At 37.8% G+C, this 24,310-nt stretch overlaps 7 protein-coding genes across 9 annotated transcripts; 2 read left to right on the top strand and 5 right to left on the bottom strand.

The window, feature by feature from the left end:
- Nucleotides 1-438: 438 nt before the first annotated feature.
- Nucleotides 439-2,106, bottom strand: LOC124335984 (three-prime repair exonuclease 1-like). The gene is made up of 2 exons (XM_046789487.1): nt 1,103-2,106; nt 439-1,022 (listed from the first exon to the last, which is right to left on the bottom strand). Exons 1-2 carry the CDS (start codon nt 1,502-1,504, stop codon nt 600-602), a joined length of 825 nt encoding a protein of 274 aa, XP_046645443.1. The 5' UTR covers nt 1,505-2,106; the 3' UTR covers nt 439-599.
- Nucleotides 2,107-2,496: 390 nt separating this feature from the next.
- LOC124337562 (biogenesis of lysosome-related organelles complex 1 subunit 6-like) lies at nt 2,497-3,412 on the bottom strand. Its single transcript, XM_046791591.1, has 4 exons — nt 3,124-3,412; nt 2,952-3,039; nt 2,789-2,875; nt 2,497-2,719 (listed from the first exon to the last, which is right to left on the bottom strand). Exons 1-4 carry the CDS (start codon nt 3,240-3,242, stop codon nt 2,600-2,602), a joined length of 414 nt encoding a protein of 137 aa, XP_046647547.1. The 5' UTR covers nt 3,243-3,412; the 3' UTR covers nt 2,497-2,599.
- A 302-nt stretch (nt 3,413-3,714) lies between these two features.
- Nucleotides 3,715-6,499, top strand: LOC124337559 (exopolyphosphatase PRUNE1-like). The gene is made up of 8 exons (XM_046791589.1): nt 3,715-3,943; nt 4,045-4,241; nt 4,299-4,331; nt 4,407-4,461; nt 4,536-4,743; nt 4,807-5,222; nt 5,285-5,494; nt 5,575-6,499. The coding sequence occupies exons 1-8, from the start codon at nt 3,908-3,910 to the stop codon at nt 5,917-5,919; spliced, it is 1,500 nt and encodes a 499-aa protein (XP_046647545.1). The 5' UTR covers nt 3,715-3,907; the 3' UTR covers nt 5,920-6,499.
- A 280-nt stretch (nt 6,500-6,779) lies between these two features.
- On the top strand, nt 6,780-13,078 carry LOC124337558. Of its 3 annotated transcripts, XM_046791588.1 has the most exons (13): nt 6,780-7,095; nt 7,915-8,088; nt 9,050-9,230; nt 9,425-9,523; nt 9,649-9,726; nt 10,034-10,801; nt 10,962-11,234; nt 11,317-11,462; nt 11,545-11,666; nt 11,740-11,958; nt 12,040-12,138; nt 12,287-12,336; nt 12,552-13,078. In XM_046791588.1, the coding sequence occupies exons 2-12, from the start codon at nt 8,053-8,055 to the stop codon at nt 12,321-12,323; spliced, it is 2,058 nt and encodes a 685-aa protein (XP_046647544.1). In that variant the 5' UTR covers nt 6,780-7,095; nt 7,915-8,052; the 3' UTR covers nt 12,324-12,336; nt 12,552-13,078. The 3 variants fall into 3 exon arrangements, with proteins under 3 accessions (XP_046647544.1, XP_046647542.1, XP_046647543.1); XM_046791586.1 differs by lacking the exon at nt 12,287-12,336 and having other exon boundaries at nt 6,790-7,095; XM_046791587.1 differs by lacking the exon at nt 12,287-12,336 and having other exon boundaries at nt 6,794-7,095; nt 9,053-9,230.
- Nucleotides 13,079-13,330: 252 nt separating this feature from the next.
- On the bottom strand, nt 13,331-15,592 carry LOC124337560 (N-acetyl-D-glucosamine kinase-like). Its single transcript, XM_046791590.1, has 8 exons — nt 15,239-15,592; nt 15,097-15,148; nt 14,951-15,035; nt 14,777-14,875; nt 14,451-14,703; nt 14,261-14,384; nt 13,906-14,080; nt 13,331-13,839 (listed from the first exon to the last, which is right to left on the bottom strand). Exons 2-8 carry the CDS (start codon nt 15,141-15,143, stop codon nt 13,570-13,572), a joined length of 1,053 nt encoding a protein of 350 aa, XP_046647546.1. The 5' UTR covers nt 15,144-15,148; nt 15,239-15,592; the 3' UTR covers nt 13,331-13,569.
- Nucleotides 15,593-16,058: 466 nt separating this feature from the next.
- On the bottom strand, nt 16,059-19,144 carry LOC124338591 (DDB1- and CUL4-associated factor 10-like). The gene is made up of 9 exons (XM_046792680.1): nt 18,602-19,144; nt 18,523-18,539; nt 18,332-18,445; nt 18,046-18,257; nt 17,715-17,965; nt 17,334-17,654; nt 17,033-17,271; nt 16,636-16,963; nt 16,059-16,565 (listed from the first exon to the last, which is right to left on the bottom strand). The coding sequence occupies exons 1-9, from the start codon at nt 18,809-18,811 to the stop codon at nt 16,242-16,244; spliced, it is 2,016 nt and encodes a 671-aa protein (XP_046648636.1). The 5' UTR covers nt 18,812-19,144; the 3' UTR covers nt 16,059-16,241.
- A 451-nt stretch (nt 19,145-19,595) lies between these two features.
- On the bottom strand, nt 19,596-20,894 carry LOC124338592 (polyadenylate-binding protein-interacting protein 2-like). The gene is made up of 3 exons (XM_046792682.1): nt 20,747-20,894; nt 20,204-20,565; nt 19,596-20,144 (listed from the first exon to the last, which is right to left on the bottom strand). The coding sequence occupies exons 2-3, from the start codon at nt 20,558-20,560 to the stop codon at nt 20,055-20,057; spliced, it is 447 nt and encodes a 148-aa protein (XP_046648638.1). The 5' UTR covers nt 20,561-20,565; nt 20,747-20,894; the 3' UTR covers nt 19,596-20,054.
- Nucleotides 20,895-24,310: the final 3,416 nt, after the last annotated feature.

Raw genomic sequence — 24,310 nt, forward strand, 5'->3', positions numbered from 1 at the left:
CGAAAAGGTTTCATCCAATCATCCATCCACAAAGACCAACATTGTACCGATACTGAAGGTTAAGGACAATCTACGAGGTTTTTCAACAAATATATTTCTCACGCTCAGTGCTTATGTTTTTGTTAGTTTTACGCGTTGCATAAATCAAAATTTGACTATCATCCGAAGGCCTCTTCTTCTGTTGTCTCTTATGGTACTGGGTTGCAGCAATATGACGGATCCGGTGAGGTTCGTGTGTTTGCATCCTTGCGCATGTTATTTATCTTTTTCTATTCTAAGTGGTTAACAATGTTTAGTCGACCTTGACATTTTCGATTGAACAGTTCATGCTGTGTGTTCAGAACCAACACATTTCAGTTAAAAATAAAAAATGAAAAGAATCAGAATGAATATAAAGAGTTATTTTGGCACAAAGCAAAAAGGATGTTCTCTACATTGTTAAGTTGTAAAAATTGTCAATGTATTGAAAATATCGACACGAAACTCACATAAAACATGCAAGTTAAATTTGTCACAAAAAGGTCAATTCGAGTTTATAAAATTTGTAGTTGACGCAGTTGACGTCGATTGTCAGCTAGTCAAATTCTAAAAATACTAAATTACCAGCACTTTTTGATACTAACGAGCGGAATGGACTCAGAGTCGATTGCATTTAAAAATTCTACAGGAGTTGCTATGGCTGCCAAAAGAAGCGCAATAACATCAGCCTCAGCTTCGTGTGACATTGGAGGCTTTTCGCCATAAACTCTTTCGTACACGTCCTCTAATCGAAATGGTAATCGTTTCCTGCATTTCGGTTCGCCATTTCTGTTTCCATATTGTTCATTGCCTTTCCTCTTTTCGGGCGTTTTCTCATTTATAAGTTGAAAGGGGTTAACATTGTTTGACACAGGAAGGGGATCAGCGAAATTCGTCATAACTGTTGGGCACGCGAAGTCCATGATGGCGATTGTTGAAGGGTTATTTTGTAATTTTCGAAAGATTATTAATGAATCGGCACAAAAGATTCCTCCGGGTAATTCCTATGATTTTTACAGATACATAAAAAAAAATTTAGGATTTTTTTTTTTAAATAAAGACAAAATGATTGCTTAAAATTTACCTTTCCCAATTTTGCTATTTCAGACCTGAGAATAGGAAAATCAAAATTATATCCATTATGAGCAATCAGACAGATTGGTTTCTTTAGCCTGTTCAGGAAACTGTAGATAAGATTGAAAACATCTTCGTCAAATCTGCTTTGATGTTCCAAGTTGTAGTTGTCAAGTTTTGTTTTGTTGGTGGCCTCTGGATCAACAAGTCTGGAGGGGTAAATACAAAGGTTCAAACGATTTGTGACACGTGGCATCGCTTTGGGTTGGCCATTAAGAAATTGGTGTCTCTCAACAGCACAAAAAGATAGTTCTGTTATTTTTGGACAATGATATGCAGGAAGCCCTGTGGTTTCAAGATCGAAAAACACAAGACTGTTGTATGTTTGTGGGGTATCCAAATCACAAGACATATTAAGTTAAAAAGTGGGATCAAATGTATACTGAAATTTGAAACGACTGCACAATATTCCGGCTTCAGCTCAGAAGGCAGACATGATTTGACATGAACATAGAACAAGTTATATATGCTCGCTTATCACTACTTGTCAAGAATGCTGCCCAATGCCGCTGTAGACATTATATTCCGCCTCTGAATAAAACAAGGGAATTACAAAATACTTCTAAAGATAGCACTCATAATCACTGATTCATGCTTCCACAAATTGTTATCGCAAAACAAATCCTTGATAAAGTCCTTTGTTTTGTTTGTTTCTACGGCTACACACCGCGACTATACTGAGGCTAAGCGGAAGCGGCTGCTTTTATAAAATGATAAGTACACCAGTAGCCACATTTGTTTTCGCTTATCGATACACCATCTGGAGTGGACACGCAATCCGCTACATGGATGATTTCGCCACTGTCGTTTTTTACTTTTTAGGCCGCTTCCAGCTTCCAGCCTTCCACTGACTTAAAATAGGCATTATTATATAGAAAAACTTATTTTTGTTATTTAGTAAAAAAAAAAAAGTTACCAAATTTTTTTAAAATGGCTGCTTGTGGACTGTGACGCACCCGTCATGCACACTAGCCACTAGAGACTCCGGCGTATGCGCGACATTCATGCCCTGTCATTCGAGCCCGTTTCATTCAGGGATGGGCCGGAACCCGGAATGTCGAAAACGTGGTCCTGAATTGACGACTTTAGTTTACAGATAAAAATACCGTATGATAATGGTTTAAACGAAATACTGTAAGTTTTTTTGCTTTATACAAGATGTGTCATTTGCAGGAAAATCTTATTTTAATACATGAGTTGTCAAAGTAAAAATTGATTTTTTACCTGATTTTTATTTTCCTAATAAGAAAAATAGATTATCAAGAGGCAAAGGCAGCTCCAGCCTCCACCTAATAACTAGCCTTAATTAGATAATATTGGACACATGAGAAAAAAGGCACTTGACAAGTTTTTTTAAATTTGTATTATTACGAACATTTCTGGAATTTAAATATACATATTTAGTTATTATTATTATTTTTTTTTTCAAAATGACAAGTTTGTTTGATTAATTTCTCTTAGCGGGCCTGGCTATTAACTGTTTTTCTCGTTCCAACTCGCGATCTTTAGCTTGCTCCCGCAACAGTGCTTCATGTTGTTTTGACTGTTGAAGCTTTAATGCTCTTTTCTATTCATGCAGCCACAATTTAAACAATTTAAAATTTGAATCTTGTAGCAGTATACTTGATCATATTACTTTTATCTTTTGGGATCTTTCACTTAGATCAGCCATTTCTTTCTGTAGACTAAGGAGTTTGTTTTGATAAATTTTAGTCTGGGTAACCTTTGTTTAAAAAAAAATGAATTATTGATGTGTAAATTAAGTTACAATGTAAAATGAAATAACATCATAAACAAACCATTTCATAAACTTGTGTATGCTTAATAGCTTCACTGAGACGATCTGTTTGTCTGAACACCTGTCCCATTAACATGTCTTGTTTGGCTCTGTTAAAAGAATGATAATTTAAAAAAATCCTTGATACCAAACAACCACCAAAATTATTTCAAGTTACACAATTATTCATTTACGTTAGATCTTGAAGACTGTCTTCTGCAGCTACAAACTTGGGTTCATGGTTTTCCAAGAGTGCCCTAGCAAGATTATTGATGGGGGCGTTGTTTGACGACACATCATCTTCACCAACCATTGCGTGATCAAATAAAAGAATAAATTAACAGAGTTATCAACTTTCCTCCTGTTTCACTAATGTTTTGTCCAAGATTTAATTGTTATGAAAAGCTTAGCACACTTCATGACATCAAGATGAAATTGCATGTGTTGTTTTCACCGTGTTTTCACTTTCAGTACGAAAAATTTCTGCTGTTTGGTACAAAGTTGTCAAATCACATTCACTATTAAATTTACATTTAAACAGATACCATTTGAAATCCACAGATTATTTGATGCCAGAAAATTAAATATCTACGTATAAAAAATTTTAAATCACGAATCATTACGATTAAAAGTCAGGAGCGTTTATAAAATTTCGTGATTCTGGGCCATAGCAACACAAAATTGGTAACTACTAGCGCCAAAATCCAAAGGCTATTGACTCTGGTGGTGGTTATCAAAAGGTTTCTTGTTTACTAATAATAAGAATACACGAGGCAACTCCGGCCTTATCGTGTAACAACATCCGAACTATTAATCCCGAAACTTTTCCGAACCCGAACCGAAGGAAGGTGGTGTAAGGTTGACTATGATTTACGACTCCTAAATGTGCCTTTAGATTTCGTAGTCACGCCGAGTTCGGTCACACACAATCTACTTTTCACCGATTCAGTGGTTGGATAAAAATCCCAAAATAAAAACATGGAAAATTTTCTTAGAAAATCAAAAGCCAAATTGGTATGTTCTCCTTTCTTGAAAACTTTCTAGACACTTTATTTTTACTCTCTGTACTGTTTTTCATTAATTGACTAATTCCATACTCATCTTTTGATTGGCAGTCTGAAATTGAATCACTTGATAGTGTTTGCATCATTCTTGGGAATGAATCCTGTGATTTAGACTCAGCAGTCTGTGCCTTAATTTTTGCATACTTTTTGGAACAACAGAAAAAGTTTGCTTCTGTTCACCTTCCTGTTCTCAACGTAGCTAAAGAAGAATTCATCCTGAAGACTGAAGTTGTTTATTTCCTAAAAAGGTGTATTGAATTAATGATAAATTTAAAATAAAATAAAATACCATTACTTTTTAATAGGTTTAACATTTCGTCTGAGCTGCTCATATTTCGGTAGGTTTTGTGTCTCTTCAAGGTCAATGAAAGATAATGCATTGGGTAATAATATTACTCCATTGTTTATTTTAGAGATGAAATCTGCTTCAAGTCATTGCAACAAAATAGAAAGTTGAAACTTGTTTTGGTAGGGTTTGTTTGTTGCTTGGCTGTGTGTCCTTTTGTTTGTATTAAATTGAATAATAATTGTTTTCTTGACAGGTGGATCACAATATTTTGCCAAATTCAGATTTCTTCCTAGATTCATCAGTTGTTCAAATAGTTGATCACCACAAACAAGAACATCCCTTTTCAGAGAATATTGACATGCTGATTGAAACTGTTGGTTCTTGCAGTACTCTGATAAGTTCACTTATTTTTGAAAGTGCACCAGAAATTTTAGATACCATTTCTGCTTCACTTCTACTTGGTAAGTGGTAAAATTAAGTATATAAACTGAATCAAGTAAACTTTAAAATATTTTGTACTATAGGGGCTATTGTAGTAGATGTGGCAAATTTTTCTCCAACTGCTAAAAGGGCCACTGCTAAAGATGAAGAAATCTTTAATAAATTATTGAAACTGGTACCAAACATATCCAAAGACATCCTATATAGGGAGCTTCAGTGCGCAAAGGAAGACGTTTCCAATCTCACATTTGAACAATTGTGCCAAAAAGACCGAAAAATCATCGAAATTGGTGGCATTATCCTTCCCGTTTGTGGATTTCCATTCCTTTGCTCTACATTGCTCGCAAAACATTCAGATCTTGCTAGCAAGCTGCAGGGTTTTTGTTCAGTTTTGAACTGTCATGGAACAGTGTTGATGGGCATTTCGATAGATGAAGAAACCGACATCGTTAAGCGCGATCTTGTTGTGTATTCACACCTTGCATGGTTGAAAAATAGGGTATTATTTTCATTTTAAGAATTCTTTAACTAACCTATGATAAACAATGTTTTTATTATTAGTTATGCCGGGAACTAGAAAAGGCCGATGATCCCCATTTAGATCTTCATGTCGTTAAATCTAATGCCGAATATGTTTACTACAATCAAGGAAACACTACAGCAACTCGTAAAGCTATTCTTCCCATGTTGAAAAATATTTTGTCGAAACCGGAGTCGACAAATAGTACATTTTCTCAACGTGGGGAAAGAAGCCTAAGTATCTCTAATGTGGTAAGATAAGAAGTGTTTAAATCATCATCACTCTCATCAATCATCACTACTCATAATTCACCATATCGTTTATATTTCAGGATGGAAGTCCCGAGGACAGCTCATCTAATTCAGGAATTGACACCCCAACTAACAGTTGTAATGGCGATGATGAAGAAGTTCAACATTCATCAGCGGCTGTGAAGTTGTCAGAGTTTCATGCTGGGGACGTGTTTGCAAGCAAGGAGTCAAAGAAGTATTTGTCATTTCGCCAACAGGGCGGTGAACTTCAAAGGGGAGAAAGAGATCCTCTTACTCCCGAAAATAGTTTTGCCGAAAGTCACTTCGATCAATCGTACCGAAAGTTTGTGCTCAATCATATGGATTCTGATGCTATCATGGAAAAACTTCGCAAAGAGAATTTCTTTCGAGAAGCGGACGAATGAATTTATTTTTTGAATACGAAAATCTATCAGTAAAATTAACCAACTTTTGGATCATTATTAATTACAGCTACCTAGCTAGTCAGTTGGGGCAAATTTTATCTCTTCCAACTTTGGTCGATTACGCATTTATACATGCATCGGATGAAATAAATATGTATAATTATTAAATTCACTGCCATAGTTTCATTTTGGCATTCTGCTTTAATAGTTTTGTAACACCATAAACCGATTACATTTTCCGCTTTAGCCGCTTTAATAAAAATAAATAACGTAGTCAAAGTAATGTCATTTTAGAAAGTAATAATTAAAAAAGAAAGCCTACGCATTTTGAGAATGGCAAAGAATGGCGTGGTTTCAGGAATCTTTCGATCTGAGTTCTTAAAAAGGTCAAGGGGATCAGTTGCGGACTTGCGTCAGATTACATTATTTACGACATTCATCATTAAATTGCATGAAAATGTCATCCACATTGCAGTTGGGGAAAATAATGCTTTTTTCATCAATTGAATATGTATACCAAAGCTTTCTAAAATAGCGCATTATCTTTTTTTATTCTAAATAAAAGAGCTGGCTTTTCTTTTTTCAGTGCTATTCTTCTTAAAACAGCATGACAAACAAATGTACATTTCTGCTGGTGAAGTATCCAGGCAGCTGCGCGAGATGTGTGCGCGATGAGATGCGCCTGAATATTGATCGATAGTTGGGGGTCCAAGAGCTACGCTGGGAGGCCGATTATAAGACGAGTGACGTCTAAGAAATCCATGAATGTCCTCATAGCAATTGACAAAAATCCAAGCCATACTTGAGAGACAACATAAAAAAAAAAAGAAAAAGTAAAACTCCAATGCGACAGATGAGTCAATCACAATCTAGCTGAAAGGTGTGCTATTTGGCTATCCACCGATCTTGGCCCTTAGGACAATAGCAGTGGGACCCGGAGGGGAAAAGTGCACCGGTCTTTCTCCCCCAAAGGGCCCGCGCATCTATCTGTATGTATTACGTGCCATTGGAATCCTGTTTTGTTAGTCTTACGGTGTTAGTCAGTTGGAGTGGAGGGTCGGGTCTGTGTTACTCGTCGCTGTTTTGACTCGTTTTCAATTTTGTGCTGGACACCACAGGAAATATACATCAAACTTGTATCGTGCATTCGACTCTGAAAGGAATTCACACGAAATTGTAAGTGAGCTGTTTGTTATTTTAGCCCATTTGACGATTGAAAGTGTTGCCCCTACGTGGTCGTATAGCGAAACATGGCTGATTGATGCAAACGTAGAATCGGTCGTCGCAAATGTTTGGCCTTTGGTGACATCCGAGAACAAGTAGAAAAGTAACAGACACGAAATTCTTGGTGTCGGGTCACTTTTGATTATTCGAAACTTTCTCGTGTTGATCAAACTGGCCAATGAATCAGGTTGACTGAAATTGGAAAGTGGGTCTGAGATGTCGGGAATAATGTTATTTTTATTCGACGGCCTCTCTCTTTTCCCGTGTCTGCACTTGCCGAAGATGACGACGGTACAAAAAAGGAAAACATGAGATTTGTGTATATTCTCGTTGCGAACACACTTTAGGTGGAAAGTTTGGCTTGCCTTGAACCGAATGTAGGAGACTAGCAGAACGTTCGACCCTTTTTTTCCATACAAGGAATCAGTTAGAAAGAACAAAAAATACCTTTCAGAATTTATCAAGCTCCAACCTATTTTCATCAAAAAGAACAATGGCCGTTATAGCCTGAGAAAAGTGTAAACTTTTTCTTAGTTAAAAAAAAAAAAAAAAAAAATTACGAAACAGTGGGGCGTACTTTCAGGCGGCAAGCATAGAACACGTGACAATTCATTTGTCACGAGACCTTGAACTAACCCTTAAATAATTTCATCACAACTAAACAGGAAGCGCCACGTAGCTCGGTTATTCTTTAGATTCGCTCAGAATGCGTGTCGCCGGTGATACACATATTTCTGATTTCCTCTTTTTTTATTTTCTATTAATGTCTAGGTGCTAGCTGCTGGATCGATCACGTTAAAACCTTGCAGTCTTATCCACTCCACTCGACAGACGGTTTTCATTCTTTGTCGTGCAAGGAAGGGCCCGTTGACAACTCGTACATCGGGGCACCGACCAACGCTGGAAAAAATGGAAGTTCAGTCCATCACACCATATCCCTATCAGGTAACTGAATAAACAAAGCATAATTATGGTTTTAAAATTTTTCTTGTTTTGGCCTGTGGTGGTGGTGGTGGCCATTCAAAATTTCAAATGTCTGTCCCACCGTGACCGCGTTGCAGCCATGCTTGGGTCAGTTGGACTATTGCGGTCGCTTCATTTTCACACATGAATGAACGAAAAAGAATCTACGGCGGGGAGGGAACTCGGCTCGGAACAGAAATGTTTCCGGTGGTTAAACACATTCTTTTATAAAAAGTCCCTCGGCGCTTGCAATTGTTTAACTACATCTATGGCCAGGGAAATTGCGTGACCTTCCGTATTATTCCCTCACCGATAAACTTTGATTAAAATAACGATATTGAAATCGATGACTAACCCAAAGTGGGTCGATAACTTCAACTGTTTACTTAGTGAGAATTAGGTAACCGCGGCTGTATAGCGGTGAAGCATTTTGTCGGTGGCTAACCAGCAGAATTCAACACTAGCGCGTGAGTCAGTGAACCTCAAAAAGATTTAAAAGAAATAAGAAAATCAAAATTTTGAAGAAGTAGTAAAAAAAATAAAATAAATCATCCTCATTCTCTGTGGCTTTAATTGCATTCTGTCGAGTTTAATGTCAAATACCATTCGCACTCCACAGCGATTGCCGACCAAGTCTTTATTACGCGTGTACTCTTCGCCCTCTCATCTTCTTCCGCTTTTTAACACTTTTTCTCACTCTCCTTTCGCCCTTTTATTATTCTGGTCTTTTCTCTCGTATTCGTTCACCACATTCAGAGCCGTTCATAGACCTCCCTATTGTGTGTGGTTATATAAAGAATGAGTTGAGATGGGTTGCGCAGTTCCTCCCCCCCGCTCAGTACTGTTGGGAATATGATTAAGATAGATAAGGCAGCGTGATAAACGGTCTGTGCTGGAAATATTTTTGTCTCTGGCGGCCCATAATCGTGTTGACTTTGATAAGCAGGCAGAGAAGAAGCCGAACCTGCTAGTCGAGTCGGCCAAATTGGAAGTGTCTCGACCAGAATCAAGTCCGAAAAATTACGAGAAACAACAAGAAGAGCACGAAGAAGACAAGGAAACCCACCATCATTTCGGGCTGGACTTGGAACTACCTCATCCGGATCATTACTTGCCAGAAACTGGTTAGTACCATGTCAAAACTTGTAACGGCAGAAACTTTATCTTTATCAATCACACACATTTTCCTTGCTATTCTGATTTATGACACATCGTTGGGTTACCGTTAGATTTATTTGGAGTTAGATGCGCTGTATTATTTTTTTACTACTGCAATAATTGAAAAAAACAAAAAACAATTCTTTTTTTTATTCTTCAGTGGATTTTCCCAGCAGTCCCAGCGCCATGATGAAATATCGGGTCGCCGACGATGACGAGTTGAGCCAAGAAACCGAAGATCACCGACCTCAGCACAATGGTACATTTTTATTAGTTACAAAGGTTTTATTTTTTCAGGATTTGAGTAAATGATTCAGCTTTATTTAAAAAGGCAAACCCTTAGAAAAAATATATACCTTTTTACCTTTTTTATTTGCAAAATAGACGCAGTCACGGATTCAGAGGACGAAGAGTCTTTACGGGCTGTCATTGACCCTAACAATAGTGTGCGCTTAAAAAAAGGTTTGAAAGACTTACCTTGAATATTCTTTTGATTTTTTTACGTTTCGTGGTTTTGTGTCTTGTTTAGTGTTGTTAGCTGTTGGTTGGTTTTCTTCTGTAAATGGCAAATTACTTTTCGGAAATACCATTGCCAAGAGTGTTTTCGAGCTGTAAAATTCAAGCACATATGTTGTGTTTAAGCCAATTTCCCAACACACTGCTCCTTTTGCTTTTTAGTTATGTTCTCGTCGCTTGCTCTTGATTTTCATTTGATTTTTAGATTGATCTTTTGTTTCGTTTGGTTGCTCTTGCATGACATTTTATGTAGAAGAAGAATCCTCCGACTCGGCCAATGTTAGCGACACTGAGGAATATTTCGAAGACTTCCACCTTCCCATGACACACCAGAATAGCATGTCTACTCGGCGGAGTTTCATGCGGAAAATCAAGGCAGTTGACATGCGCGTTCCCGATGCCGACAGAATTGAAGGGATCGTCAAATCTGGCCAGCTGAATCGACACGGCAGCATACGGCGGAAAATTGTTCCGCAACCGCAGGATTTCATCAACGATAGTCTTTATTCCGACCAATCCGAATCGAGCCCCGTCAAGTTCACTTCGACACCCAATCACACTTTCGCCGAATTAGACTTAGCCAACGACACGATATTCATTCCTGAGCAGCCAGAGCACGACGAGTACATTTTAATGCCCTATTCCAACAAAGAGTTTGACAAAGAAACAAACCTCACGCCATCAGCTGAGAATCCGAATGTCATGTCGACGGAAATTGCGCCGCTAGACGATGGAACCCTCTTGAAAATCAAGGATTGTCTCGATGCTGAAAAAGTCAAAGACATTTACACGTTAGGATCGACGTTGCAAGATCTTCTGTCTGCTGCCGAAGTCGAAGAGATTATCAGTAATAGCCATCGTTACAGTAATGTCATTAGTCAAGAAATCCTGATTGCCTTGAGCGAAAGCAGAACACCCGATGGCTTCGATCCGGCTGCCAATAAGAACAAAACGGAATCGGGGCCTGAAATTTCTCCAGCAGTCAGTAGTGCACCTCCTGATTTGATCGACTCCCAAGACAGTAAAATATTTATATTTTTATTTATTTATTTATTTATTTTTTTTTTTTTAGTTTTCTGTTGCAAAAAGTATCTTTTCGCGCATGTGAACTGAGCAGTCGAAGATCACCTGCCAATGCGGATAGTTCTATTTTTTTAAATTCTGTCATTATCGACTTGCAGGAAATCCTGACAGAGGTGAAACAACAAGGATCAAAAAACGATTATCTGCCATCGATGACACGGCCCGTGCGTGCGACGATGATTCAGACGATGACATTAATCTGAATGTCATCTCATCGATTGGAGAAGAAGAAAATGTTTTCACCGATAACGTCGGCCGCCCAGACACAACATCCAAGTCTGAATCACTTCTCTCTTCACCAATCGATGGCTGGGATCTAAGCCCGGACGGCATCCGTACGTCCGGAGGATTAGAATCTCCCTTAAACGAACGTAATGCTATACGAGGAATTTAATTCGCTACTCTACGGAAATTGCTCAGCCTAAAAGTTTCCATAATGTTGACGACACGCAGGAATGGACAATTCTAGGACGAAGCCCGACTTGATTCCCGAGACGTCGGTGCCAGAAGAACGAGATGAAGAACGCAACTGGCGATCTGTAGTAATAATGGGCTTGGAACGCAAGATCGACTTGAAGGTTATCGAACCTTATAAAAAAGTAACACTGCTATCCTGTTTTTTTTTTTGTTTTGTTTTTTCAACCACAGTATTGGGCTCTATAAATCAATTATTGGTTGCAGGTACTTTCACACGGTGGTTACCAAGGCAACGATTGCCAGACGGCCGTTATTGTGTTTAGCGCTTGTTTCTTGCCAGATCGAAGTCGCGTCGATTACGATTACGTCATGGAGCACCTCTTCTTGTAAGATTTTATGAGACAACTTGTGCCTCGAGTGGCCGTCATTTATTTCTAATTATCATTTTTTTAAACAAAGGTACGTGCTGACGACGCTCGATCAGCTTGTAGCAGAGGACTACGTCTTGATCTACTTTCACGGCGCCACCCCCAAAACTTGCATTCCACGATTCTCTTGGGTGAAAAACTGCTATCAAATGATTGATCGAAGGCTAAGAAAGAACCTTAAGCGACTCTATCTAGTCCATCCAACTCTTTGGCTCAAGGCAGCTGTGCTAATGTGTCGACCGTTTATCAGGTTTGCGTTGTTCTTTCACGCCAACTTTTGGCTACGTCCTGGCCGCGACTAATTCAATTTCTTTTCCTTCCTTTTATGCAGCACCAAGTTTAGCCGCAAGATCGTGTACATACCTAACTTACCGTCACTCTCCGCTGAATTGCCCATGGATCACGTCTGCATTCCCGACAGAGTCAAGCAGTAAGTATCTTTATTTTGAACGTCTCAAAATTGACTAACAATCCCCTATACCACTCATTGCGATAGCTAATACATCTCGAAAGAGAATATGAGACTTAAAAATCAAATGACAATTAATATCTTAACCTGCTGGCTCATCCTTTTTAAGGTACGACATGCTGAAAGAGAGTTTAGGCAATGGATAAAATGACTTTGCAGGTATTAGTCCCAGTACGTTTAGCACGTGGAATCTGCATGAAAATGTGGCTTTCCTGCACGCATTCCGTTTGGCTATATTTTTTGATTCTGATGTTATTACTCTCACTCGCTTTGTACACACCAAAACCCTGTTATATAGTTTGTCTTTGTATTATTACCAAGCCAACTGAAAATCTGGTTTGATTCTAAACTTGTTCGTTGTCGTGTTTTTACAGGCTGGAGTTTTCTTTAATGATCCAAGACATCAAGCGGAGAAAGGGATTGCGGTAGAATCCAGAGACAATCGCTTCAGTCCGGGTTATTTTTACGTCTCACCTGGTCATTAACAAAAATGCCAATGCAAATTGGCTTCAACGAAAAAGAATTAATGGGGTTTAAATATAGCTATAGTGTGTGGCAATAATGGAGTAAGATGTTGTACAATTGTGTCGGCAGTGTCGCTCGATTTTCTAAAGAGTAAGATGAAAGTAGAGACATCTTTTTTTTTAAATCTAAAAAAAAATACATATATTATTATTTATCATCAGTTTGGTATGAGGCGCAGCGCCTGTGTGATGGTCACCCTTTACTTTCTTTGTAATATGTGCGTGTTGCGATAGAAATTGCGAGTTATCTTAATTTGGTGCCCTGAAGGAGAGTTATCAGAAGCCGATTCAATTAAGGTCCATGTAATTGGATCACAACCGAATATTGTTTTGTATCTGCTCTTTGGTGGTGCCTCAATAAACCAAATATAATTTGACTTTCATGCGCAGCAAAAGTCTTCAGAATATGTGTGTCGCTTATGCTTGTGCGTTGTGCCCTACTTGATTTTCCAAGAATTGTTTCTCATCCTTAATACAGATAGCGTTGCACTACAAAAAACAAACTTGAATTGACCGAGTCTGTAGTGTTTGGCCTAGTTAGGACTTTATATTAAAAAAGAACGCAATGACCGGATATCAAAAGTGTGCTTGATAAGACAAATTTATAGGCGCTTGCGTAATAATAGACGTGAAATAAACGTGAATTTATTACTCTCAATTATCAACAAATAAAATGGAAATACAGCTTCAATATTAAACTGACAAGTTGAACCTTTAAACCTTCTCTCCCTTACAAGTGTCCTATGACAATTACTACCGAAATTTTTGGACAAAATGTAGCTGTAATATTTTATAGTCTTCTAGTTTAATAGACTTCACTACTTGATAAATGCGTGCTCACACAAAACACAGGATGATAATGTATTACTTATATAGTTTTTGAGAAGAAAACTTTGGAATTAAGGCTATAGTCACGCGGAAACTCAATTTTGGCAAATTTAGCGCCCATGTAGGCAGCTCCAACAGCCAAAGATGTTTGTAGCTGGAGCAAAGTAAAACGCTCAAGCGAATGCGAACTCTTTCTGGGGCCTGGCTGCGTATTCACGCCCTCCAAAAAGCCTCCTTCCATCAAACTAAAACTCTTCCAAACGGCTCCAACGCAAATAATAGGTAATCCATTGGGCTCGTCAAGAAGGTCCTGCAAAAAGACAATGATCAATTTAATATGACTAATTTTGTTATGTGTGATGGACAGTTTTATCACTTTGCTGATCGATGGAAGTAACGCGCCGACATACTCTCCGAGAGACCGTCCAGCTTCACGGAAAATGTGACAACATAAAGGATCGCCAGCGTGAGCGCCATTGGCGAGTTTAGCACACAGCCCAGCGAAAACGGCTTTGCTGAATTTCGTGTAGCAGTGCTCCAGTAATCCAAATCTGAAGGCAATAGAAAATCACGTTAGAATTGAGAAGAATAAGACTTAAAAAAGCAAAAGTATCAAATTTTGAATTCACTTAAAGAAAAATAAGTTATCAACTGTAAAAGTATATAACAGAGTGCGAATAGTCTATTCTTAACAGTAAAAAAACATAACTAGTCATTTATTTTAAAATTACCTATCGGCGATGTTGAAATGTTCCAAGATTGCCTTTTTCATGACGGCAGTGTCATGAGGAGGAGGACGCCTGTTATCTTCTTCGTCTATGTAAATCTTTATTGCCTGATCCGCTACCCAGAAAGCTGCCAAGAAACTAATATTATGGCCAGCAGCAGACTATTTTGTTTCAAGACTGTCACTATACTCACCACTTCCTTCATCTCCCAAGAGATAACCCCATCCTCCACATCTTGCTGTCGATCCATCCGGATTCAAGAGAAAAGAATTTGAGCCAGTTCCAGAAATAATCACTAAACCTCCATTTTCACTTGCAGTGGCAATGGATCCCACTGTGTCACTACAAACATAATAACTGGCACTTAAAGAAGGAAATTTTTTCATAAATCCTTGTTTCAGTTCTTCATTTGTCGCTTCATCTTCACATCCACTCAGAGAAAGTCCCTGACATGCCAATGTCAATATAAGTTTCAACTCCATTTAACAATAAAACAATAAAACAAAAAAAGAAGCATACCAAGGCCTTCAAGGGCAAGTCTAGAGGTAATCCCACTTTCTCTTTCCCTTCTTGTATCATAGCATGGATCCTTTTTTGGCATTCATCCATTCCAATAAGCTAAATATACATATATATATTTTTATAAAATTGTCCTTTAATTTTGCCACAGTTGCAGATAAAGAAAATATTCACCCAATGGTTTGTGCAAGGTCCCTGCAGTTCAATAAGTTTTTTCCCTTTGCTGTCAAACAGCACAGCAACTGAATGGCCACCTCCACTAGAATCGAATTAAAACATGAGGGCATGAATAATTGTAAGACTGATGAATATGAAATTACCCTTCGATTCCTCCAATAATAACCAGCGAATCTTGAGAGTCAGACATTTCGTCTAAGCAGTAATGAAACGTTTCTCCTTTAGCTTTCAAACAAAACGCGCGAAAAAACAAAACAATAAAGCGTCAGAAATGCCTCTACTCACTAGGATGCTATTGTTGTATTAGAAAGCAAATCCAACTATATTGGTGTGGCTGTAACAATTCTTCGTTCCTCGTTGGCTGATCACTAAGTGACTAAGCGTGGCCCCTGAACGCTTTTTACAACACAAAAACTGCTATCCACTGATAATTTTATCAACTTCTTGACAAATGCTTGTTGCTGAAGCTGGACCACAACATTTTATGAACACTTTATTGACAGAGAAATTGAATTTCTGAAGATAACCAGATAGGAAAAGAAATGATGAAACAAATATTTCGGGCCTGCCAGGTAAACGTAGGGATTTATGAATATAGTTCGCCAGACGGCCGGATACCGACTGGTGATGGCAAGCTTTAGCGCCACGCAATTATATAGATGCCGAGCACAGGTGTTCTGAATTTAGAACAGCACGCCACTCTCTCCCTGTGGCCAGGTATCACAACCTGAAATTCGAATTTACACTCGGATTTCTGAAATTTTTACCTTGAGCGCAATGAAAAAACTTAATTGACATAACGTAATACGGATGCATTATATGATTAAAATATATTGAAAAATTTTGTTAGAAAAGAGACGTAGCCCATATATCGTTATCTATTTATCACGCAGGCACTGCAGTAATTATGTCTCGTCTCGTTTCTATGCTGCTTTATGCAGTGATCCTAAAGATATTTTGAAAATTCGACCTTGATCCCTATCTCAAGTTGGTATTCTAACTTTGCCGATTCTCAGCATTCAGTAACACAATACGGATTAAGTAGCTCGAGAAACAAAGAACATAAACGATCAAAAATGGGCATTCAAGGCTATCCACACATTGGTTCGCAGAACTCACAATTTTATTTCATTTCTTTTCTGTACAAATTTGTTAGATTTCTATACTTTCAGATCCAAATGAAATTTCGGTGAACAGTCGCACTTTTAAAGGAACATTTTTGAGTGGAGTAGAATTTAAATAGAGGAGCTGATGGAATCTGGATTCGGTGTAGGAAAATCCAACGCGGCTAAAGAACAGGTTGATGCCAGACGATCTTTCCACCAAGACATCCCGAGACAAAAAGTGGATGAGTAGGACTAAACGCCGTGGATAAAACCACATCTGAATGTCCTTTGTTGGCTGTTAATTCATGCAACGCGTAGGGTGGTTCCTTTTCGTCTCCGTCACAGTGTGTGCCCCTAATGGCTGACGTCGACAAACTGTACGTCATATCTGAACACTGAGGATTAAATGTAAGGAGTCGAACACCATTATCAAATGGACTCGCAATAACCCGCCCATCAGGGGAGAAACACATTTCTTTTAAATAACCATGTCCCACATTTGGCTCCTGCTCAGAAAAAAAGAAAAATTTTAGTACAAGTGTTTAAGTATGAACAGATACAGAAATAATAAATCACCTTGACGAAATAAGTTATTCGGTTTAGGTTTGAATGGATATGCATCTTTAAATCTCCTCTACTCTCCGCATAATAAGTCAACGACGGTGGATGCCGACGAATGCCATGACGAGACCTTAAACGGAATGGGTCAAGGAGATGAACAGAATGTGCGGCTAAATCAGCCACAGCACGGACAAAATGAGCTGGATTTTCTGAATCTTCCCAAGCTACGCCCTCTCTTTGAGACTCGTCGCGCTGTCCTGTTACAAGTAATGAACTAGACGATGCTTCACCATTATCAGGTGCGTTGTTATTCAACTGGACGGCTGGAAGAGGCGTAGAATTTCTGACCATAAATTCAAATTCAGATTTATGAAATGCAAAGCGGACAAGCAAGTACAATATGCAATAATACCTGTGATACATACGGTGGCGGATTCGGAATTCAGAGTAATGGGCGTCACCTTCGCCCGATTGCGCACGACGAAAACTTTCCAGTGCCTCAAGTACTTCTTCGCTTGGAATTCTGACTTCTAAATTATCTGTTGATTCATTCGCAACAGTGACTCTATCAGAGTCGCGACGAAGATGGAAGCCAGCGGCTTCTCCAGGTCGAGTTCCCCATTGCAATGGAGCGGTAATTCGTACTTCCACCTATATGAGACGAATTTCATCGACATTTCTCTAAATTGGAGAGATACACTGATCACTTTTACCTGTGGACCTGGAGCTACGTTTGTGGTAGGTACTCTCGATTGATGGATATCTTCATCACTCTGATCAGAAGAAGAACTGCTGGAAGACGATGATACAGGATATGAAGTGGTTGGCTGACTTTCCTCGTTTTCAACCCGAGGGCGTTGTCGTGAAATAATTGGCGAGTCCACAGAAGTATCCTGAATGTCATGGACACAAGTCCATTCAGATTTATCCACGTTGCTAGTATTTCGACTGACGACACACCATCCTTGTGGGTGAACATGCAAAGAAGAAACGACTTCGGCTTCATTTCCTATTGGCCAATCGGAAATCAGTTCCTGTAAAATGCAAGCCTCAAATATTAATACATAAACATTCATAATATTCTGCATTTATACTATTCGATTTCTTTTGGATGTGAATAGATGACTAAAGTCGGTAGCCAGTGAAATAGGTGTCTGGCTTATTTGCATCAATCTATACATGTTGGGTTTAAATCCAGCAAGGTCTTGATTAAGGGTAGCAAAATCTAAATTATGGATAACCATAATATATCCACCAGCAGTGCTTAACACCATTTTGCTGTTATCAGGAGTTAATCTCATCCTCATTAGACCTTTAGTGTGGAAAACCCTCTGACTCATAAGACCTGAATAATAAAATGTATGTTAAAATATATATTTACAAACAGAAATGTTCTAAAATAAAGTAAGATTTTATGAAAGTTACCTTGTTCAGTGTAGTTATTGATATCCCAAGTAAAAACACAGCCATCAAAACCAGAAGTGACAAGTAAGCCTTCTTCTTTTACAAATTCAATATTCTTCACCCAGTTGGAATGACCTCTTAAAGTTCTCATTTTCTGCTTCAAGTTTCTGATATCCCACAATGCAATGGTAGTGTCATCGGAACATGTGGAAAATGTTCGACAGTCAAGAAATCTAAGAGTAAAAATTGTATTGTAACCTTTTTGTTTGCTTTTCAGAAGTCAACGTGAAAAGCTAGATCTATATACTTAACACAGTTCACTGAGTCTGAATGTGAATTATATACACTATGGACATCTTTTCTTGTTATAGGATCAAATACTATGAAGCTCTTTTGTTCACAAGCTGCAATGAGAATGGATCTGGAGAAATTCAGAAATCAGAAATATGTGATTGAAGTGGATTGAAGAATCAAAGAGTTCAATGTTCAGTCACTAACCCATCAGGTGAATACTCCTTCAAATTTAATAAAAAATAAAAATTATTATTTGTTCTAATTTCATTTCATTTAATTTTACAAGATTGAAAACTCCACCATGCCGAGCACTACTTCCTGATTTGGTGCTTGTTGACTGATCCCAAAATCCATATTTAGGATCACTTGAAAATGATTTGTAAATCCTTTGCTGGAAATAATCTTGAAAACCAAGCGGGAATTTGTTTCCGAGCTCGCGCTGAAGCACAAACCTACTCACTGTATGCGATGAATATGACTTATATAGTCCCATTTCTTTAACTGTTCTTGTCTAATGATGTTTATTTACACTGGACACCATACCCCATTCGTATTGTGGACAGTCAATAGTGAAATTTCTAACGAAAACGATTTTTTTGCATATATTCATACGATATTGCATGAACGATTGATTACTACAGACTGCTTATTTTCATTCGAAATATTGTTGAAATAACCCACTCTCGGCACTGCCTATTTGTACAATTTAGTTCACAAGTGATATTACAAACACACACAATTGACAATAATATGAATAGAGAATAGGAGGCTTGGGGGCCCCAACTGTCGGAGAAATCTTTTTAGTAGGTCTTGATACGGCGCTTGCATGGACTTCAGCGTCACTTGTGGGCTGTGGCGATAGTTTGAAACAATCGTTTATATTATATTAGAACAATAAACATAGCGATATTAAATCATGGCTCGATGTAGACCTTAGGCTAAATTAAAGTCTGAGGGTAGGTATTTTGTATGAAAAAAAAAAAATTTATACGGTAGCATCAGGCTACAACTAGTCAACTACAAGCTTAGAACGTCAAATGCAAAAAATGTTTTCTTAACTTTAAAGCAAAACAAATAGCAATAAATTACGTAATCAGTTATTTTTAATGCCAATAGCTCAGTAGTATTTCAATAATGCGGCAAATAGTATATAAAACAAAAGTATTAAAATATTGGTTGTGAACTTGTGACATATAAATAAATGCACTAGATTCCATTTAATTAATAGCAGTGGCAAAATTTTAAAGGTTTCACCGATACAAATCAAATACGAATTATTGTTTTTAAATTTACAATTTATTTACATACAGATAAAGTACAATTCGACATGATAGGAAATTATGAATGTCAAAGATTAGAGTTCCTTTTAAGAGTGAGTCGAGATGTTTGCTCTAGTACAAGAGTTAAGGTACACAACAATCTAGAAATAAAGGATACATGGAAATACAAAAGGAGAAAAAATACCCAACATAATCATAACATCAACACCAACCCTGGAAATAGTGGAGAAAAGCAGATAAGATGAAAAACAAAATCAAGGCACCAAATTCAAAAAAGCTATGATATTCACATCACTAACAACATAAGCTGGTCACCTCATACAAAAAAAAAAAATTATAATAATTAAGCCATACACCTTGCATCAAAGTACACTGTTGAGATTCCACTCGATTATGCACAGTTGCTAAAAATGATAAACAAGTTTCAATAGCAAGTATCATCAGTCAATTACTTAATTATAGTTCATCTTCCTTTTTTGTGACTGACGATGATGAAGACCCAAATCGTGGGACAAACTCTGCAGCATCAGGATTTAATTTGCTCGACTGTATTACAAAAATGATTATAGAATTTTTTAACAGAAAATTACTTCAGTTTTAAATACCTGTGCAGCATTATCATCAACAGTAAGGTTCTGCAGCTCCTGAGTAAGAGCATCAGCTGCTGAACCATTGTGTGTAGCATTTCCATTAGCTGTTTCATCATTTAATGAGGCAATGTAAAGATCCATTTCTGCACACACATCATCAATACACTGTTGTACAAGTGCTTCTTCTTCCAACTGCAGCATTATTTGTTCTTCAAATTCTTCTTCATTTTCCATCCACATGTACTCTGAAAAATCTCCTTCCCGACTTGGTGAATGTGGGCCATCATTCAATCCATCATCAGAATCTGCATTATTGCCATCAACAGAGTTATTGACAATCTGTTCCTCAGACTGGTTTGGTGGAACTTTCATGTTTCCTATCAGTAAAAAAGATTTTTTAAGGTGAAATACTATTCAAGAAATTGGAAAGGCACATGTGGCATGAAACAGGAAGCATGGTGTGTATGTAAGACAGCAATATTAAATATAGATTATCAAAGTTCAGCGACACAGAATCATTTGTCGAATTAATTAGATACAAAAATTTATATCGCTTACCCGTTGTAAATTACTCGATTTGCCTTAACAGGAAAAAAATTATCTAAGAGACTGAGACCAAGTGAATTTCTTTCTTGTTGACCTAAAACCGTGGCTTGGAACCAGTAGACTATGCTTGTTACAGTGGCTCATGAGTTGGTTTATGAAATCGCCAGATGGCATCACCAGGCATCGCCGAGAAAAAAAGCATGCGGACGATGCGGCGGCGCGATGTGGCCGCCGAGTAGATTCAAGATATGAAAAAGGAGGTTACCGCCTTACCGGGAACAAATTGCAACACAAGATGTTTTCATGAACTTTGTTATTTGTACTATATTTATAGTAAAAACCCTGCCCAGAAATATAAATTTTTGCTATAAAAAAAAATTTAAAACCACAATGTAAAAACTTGAAAATGTAATAAAATAGAGCGAATTTTTATACGGAAATAAAATTTTTTTGACAGCTAAGGAATGTTCCCTTTTTATTAATTATACTGCCAAGTTGGAATATGATAGCATTAACGATGTGATGATGTAGTAATAAAAATAACTGTGAGGAACAATGCCTCAAATTTCATCAAGCCACCAAAAGGTGTTTTACAAGGGACCTTATGGCGGAATGTCACTCCGTAAATTCATTATATCTAGTAATGGAGTGGTCCTAAAATTTTGATTTTTTCTAAAAAAATACTCCAGATAAGAATTTACAAGAATTTAAAAGTAGTTTGCAAATATATTTAATCGTTCTAAAGTTATTCAGCTTAAATATTGCCGATTCCGCAATAGTTCACTCAGCCGCCGCCGCATACACAACCAAACGCAATTTGTATGCGGTGGCGGCTGGGTGAACTAAAGCGGAATCAGCTTTATTTAAAAAAAAGCAACGAAATAAGATATGATAACTAGCCGGGAAATAAATAGTGGAGCAGGGCGCAAGTCCTAATGGCGATAGCTTAAATGCGTCACTGGTTCCAAATTGTCATAAAGAGACATAGTTCCATTTTTGAATTATTCCAACGACATGCGTGCCGAAAGTAAATGTAACCGATTGCTTTAAATTCCGGTAATTGTGGCTATAAGATCCAATGCTCTGATGTCCCGACGACTTATGTCCCGACGAATTAATTTCCAAACGACACAAGTACAAAATGTTAATAATGATCCGCACGGCTATCGAATACTGGCAACGTATGGGACTAGTGACGTTTTTTGAAAATACGTAGCCATCTAGCGCTCAGTTTTACATACGGTAACTACCGAAAGTCTTTGGAAGCCCGAGAGGACCTTATGCAAAAACGCTGTTTTTGCAGTCCTCTAAGTACTACAGTTTTTAATAGAATTATTTCAAATTTGGTATGTACATTGGTAGAGGTAGTGAGAACACCTCTGATTTTTTTCAGATTTTTGTTTTCATTTTCGAAAGTACTTTTGACCCGTTCTAAAAGTCTTTGGAAAGCCGGGAGGACCTTATGCAAATTAAGCCAATTTGGCCTTTTTTTGCAGTTGAACGGCTAGGGCTAGGGAAACGCGACTTTAAAAAAATAATAGACCTGCGTTAGCTTTATATCAGGTCTGATTTTTTCGTTCGTGCGAGAGAAAACAAAGGGATGGGTGCGAAAAAAGGGGAATTCTACTTTTTCGTTTTTCAACTTAATATTCAACTTAGATAAAAAAAAATGAAAAAAATTTAAAATTCGAGCTTGATTTTTTCTCTCCTCAGCATTTAAGAAATGTATTTGATGAATGTTACTATAAGAATGTAAGCAACCAAATACAAAAAATTACTTCTTGGAAGTTTTAGAAGGATTATTTGCCCAAACACGGCAGCAATCACCATTTAATTTTAGAAAAACTAAGGCTTCGAAGTTCCCATTTTTCAAATTAGTCCGTAAAGGCGTGAAAGTTAAACCTGCGCAACTAAAAATCCGATCACAGGCGGGGGACGAAGTTAAGGCACTGTTATATTCCCTAGAAATCGAAAGTAAATTTAGTGAAATATGTGTAACGGATGATATCATAGGGGATAGGATAGAAAGAATAGTTACACGAAAATTATTTTGATGGTTGGGAATCGATCTAACGAGCTTAATTCCCTGTCCCCTCACTTAGGTAGCTGTCAACTTCATCGGATTCAATCGACGTCCTTTTCTTTGTAAACCCGTCAAGAAAACGGTTTTTTTTTGTCGGTGAAGGGATGTTTGTATTTCTTAAAAAAAGAAGAATAAAACTATTAACAACTATTATATCTATTCTAAACAAATAATCAGAAAAAAATACCCTCGGTTAGGCGTGTTGTTAGTGCTCCATTGACGTCGTACCACAGATCTTAGTAGAGTAATCAGCTGAGCTTTTTCTTCTTCGTTGGCCCAAATTGTTTTAAAATTTGGGTCGGAAATAGATGCCAGATGAAGGTGATTGTAACATCTGTCCAAATCTCTTTTCGAGTCCTAGCAAAACGGCAAAAACCAGTGGTTATTAGTGAACGATTGAAATGTCCTTGGAAAATTCTGTCATTGTTTCTTGAAGCAATCTTATTGTAGGAAGAACACAGCCAATAGACATTTTCTCCTCGTTTTGGAGAACATCTAGCGCTTGTGTGAAAGGCTCCATAATCCTAACGTACTCAACTAGAAATTCTTCTTTGGTTTTAGTTAAAGGCACAATGTTAAAGTGATTGAAAACTTCTGCGAGCTCCTGATTTTTCGACCCTATCAGCTTTGTTACGCACTCAATGGCGTCAAAGAACGAGTTCCACCTTGTGGCATTGTAGAGGACAAAAAGGACACCGAGTTTACTCTTGATGAGATCCAAAGCCAAAGAGCTGCGCGGTTGCTTGTTCCATATTGCTTGAAGTTTCGCTTCAAGGCGCTTCTTTAACTTTTTGAAAGTAACATTATAGATATTGTTAACGTAAGTAGTCGCGATTAAGTTCAGTAAGTGACAGGAGCAGCTCATGTGTCGCGGTAGTTTGGTTCGTTCTTTTTCTGTAACATCAGTCACATTTATGTTGTCTTCGTCAGATTCTTCTGCTGAAGTGGTGGCTTCCTTCTCGGCACACTCCTGTGAACGACTTTCAAAGATCTCTCCAATGCCTATAAAAACAAAATTGTCGTCGTCTTCAAGATCGTCTTCAACTTCTGATTCTGATATTGCTGTGTTGGGTCCAAAGACGTTGAAAGCTTTCACAAAGTTACTGCCATTGTTGGTAATTGTGCAATTGACTTTATAAGAAATGCAAAATTCTTTATGAATGCTGTCAATTGATTTCGCTATAACATCAAAGGTGTGACACCCAATCACACGGCGTACAGCCAAACAGGCACTGCGCCTTGGCAAGTCAGATCCAAGCCAATTAATGCACCGCCATCCCCAAGAAACTTATTCTACGGGCTGTCCACAAATCGGCCGTCGTTGAAATATGAAGAGCTTTTTCTAGGGCAAGAATTTAACTTGTTTTTGTATTTGAATATTCCATTAGTAGACGCTCAGTGAAAAATGTCCTCTTCTTGACTACTAATTTGCCTACAAGGCTGCCCATCAGATCCAGAAAGCATTCTCCAGGAAGTGATTCTTTTATAATGAA

Source organism: Daphnia pulicaria, chromosome 4 (assembly GCF_021234035.1).
Source record: "Daphnia pulicaria isolate SC F1-1A chromosome 4, SC_F0-13Bv2, whole genome shotgun sequence".
NCBI lineage: Eukaryota > Metazoa > Arthropoda > Branchiopoda > Diplostraca > Daphniidae > Daphnia > Daphnia pulicaria.

What these genes read in the sequence shown, in the direction of transcription:
- LOC124335984 (XM_046789487.1), bottom strand. Translation starts at nt 1,504, where the DNA reads ATGTCTTGTGATTTGGATACCCCACAAACATACAACAGTCTTGTGTTT. An exon ending in AAATAGCAAAATTGGGAAAG is followed by an intron (nt 1,023 to 1,102) that starts GTAAATTTTAAG and finishes TAAAAATCATAG; the next exon opens with GAATTACCCGGAGGAATCTT.
- LOC124337562 (XM_046791591.1), bottom strand. Translation starts at nt 3,242, where the DNA reads ATGGTTGGTGAAGATGATGTGTCGTCAAACAACGCCCCCATCAATAAT. An exon ending in GACAGTCTTCAAGATCTAAC is followed by an intron (nt 3,040 to 3,123) that starts GTAAATGAATAA and finishes TTCTTTTAACAG; the next exon opens with AGCCAAACAAGACATGTTAA. An exon ending in AAAGATCCCAAAAGATAAAA is followed by an intron (nt 2,720 to 2,788) that starts GTAATATGATCA and finishes CTGCATGAATAG; the next exon opens with AAAAGAGCATTAAAGCTTCA.
- LOC124337559 (XM_046791589.1), top strand. Translation starts at nt 3,908, where the DNA reads ATGGAAAATTTTCTTAGAAAATCAAAAGCCAAATTG. An exon ending in TTCTGCTTCACTTCTACTTG is followed by an intron (nt 4,744 to 4,806) that starts GTAAGTGGTAAA and finishes TTTGTACTATAG; the next exon opens with GGGCTATTGTAGTAGATGTG. An exon ending in GCCTAAGTATCTCTAATGTG is followed by an intron (nt 5,495 to 5,574) that starts GTAAGATAAGAA and finishes TTTATATTTCAG; the next exon opens with GATGGAAGTCCCGAGGACAG.
- LOC124337558 (XM_046791586.1), top strand. Translation starts at nt 8,053, where the DNA reads ATGGAAGTTCAGTCCATCACACCATATCCCTATCAG. An exon ending in TCACACCATATCCCTATCAG is followed by an intron (nt 8,089 to 9,049) that starts GTAACTGAATAA and finishes GACTTTGATAAG; the next exon opens with CAGGCAGAGAAGAAGCCGAA. An exon ending in TCATTACTTGCCAGAAACTG is followed by an intron (nt 9,231 to 9,424) that starts GTTAGTACCATG and finishes TTTATTCTTCAG; the next exon opens with TGGATTTTCCCAGCAGTCCC.
- LOC124337560 (XM_046791590.1), bottom strand. Translation starts at nt 15,143, where the DNA reads ATGTCTGACTCTCAAGATTCGCTGGTTATTATTGGAGGAATCGAAGG. An exon ending in GACCTTGCACAAACCATTGG is followed by an intron (nt 14,876 to 14,950) that starts GTGAATATTTTC and finishes ATGTATATTTAG; the next exon opens with CTTATTGGAATGGATGAATG. An exon ending in ACTTGCCCTTGAAGGCCTTG is followed by an intron (nt 14,704 to 14,776) that starts GTATGCTTCTTT and finishes TTGGCATGTCAG; the next exon opens with GGACTTTCTCTGAGTGGATG.
- LOC124338591 (XM_046792680.1), bottom strand. Translation starts at nt 18,811, where the DNA reads ATGGGACTATATAAGTCATATTCATCGCATACAGTGAGTAGGTTTGTG. An exon ending in GACTCAGTGAACTGTGTTAA is followed by an intron (nt 18,258 to 18,331) that starts GTATATAGATCT and finishes TTTTACTCTTAG; the next exon opens with ATTTCTTGACTGTCGAACAT. An exon ending in ACGTAGCTCCAGGTCCACAG is followed by an intron (nt 17,272 to 17,333) that starts GTAAAAGTGATC and finishes CGTCTCATATAG; the next exon opens with GTGGAAGTACGAATTACCGC.
- LOC124338592 (XM_046792682.1), bottom strand. Translation starts at nt 20,560, where the DNA reads ATGAAAGTTCCACCAAACCAGTCTGAGGAACAGATTGTCAATAACTCT. An exon ending in TTGATGATAATGCTGCACAG is followed by an intron (nt 20,145 to 20,203) that starts GTATTTAAAACT and finishes TTTGTAATACAG; the next exon opens with TCGAGCAAATTAAATCCTGA.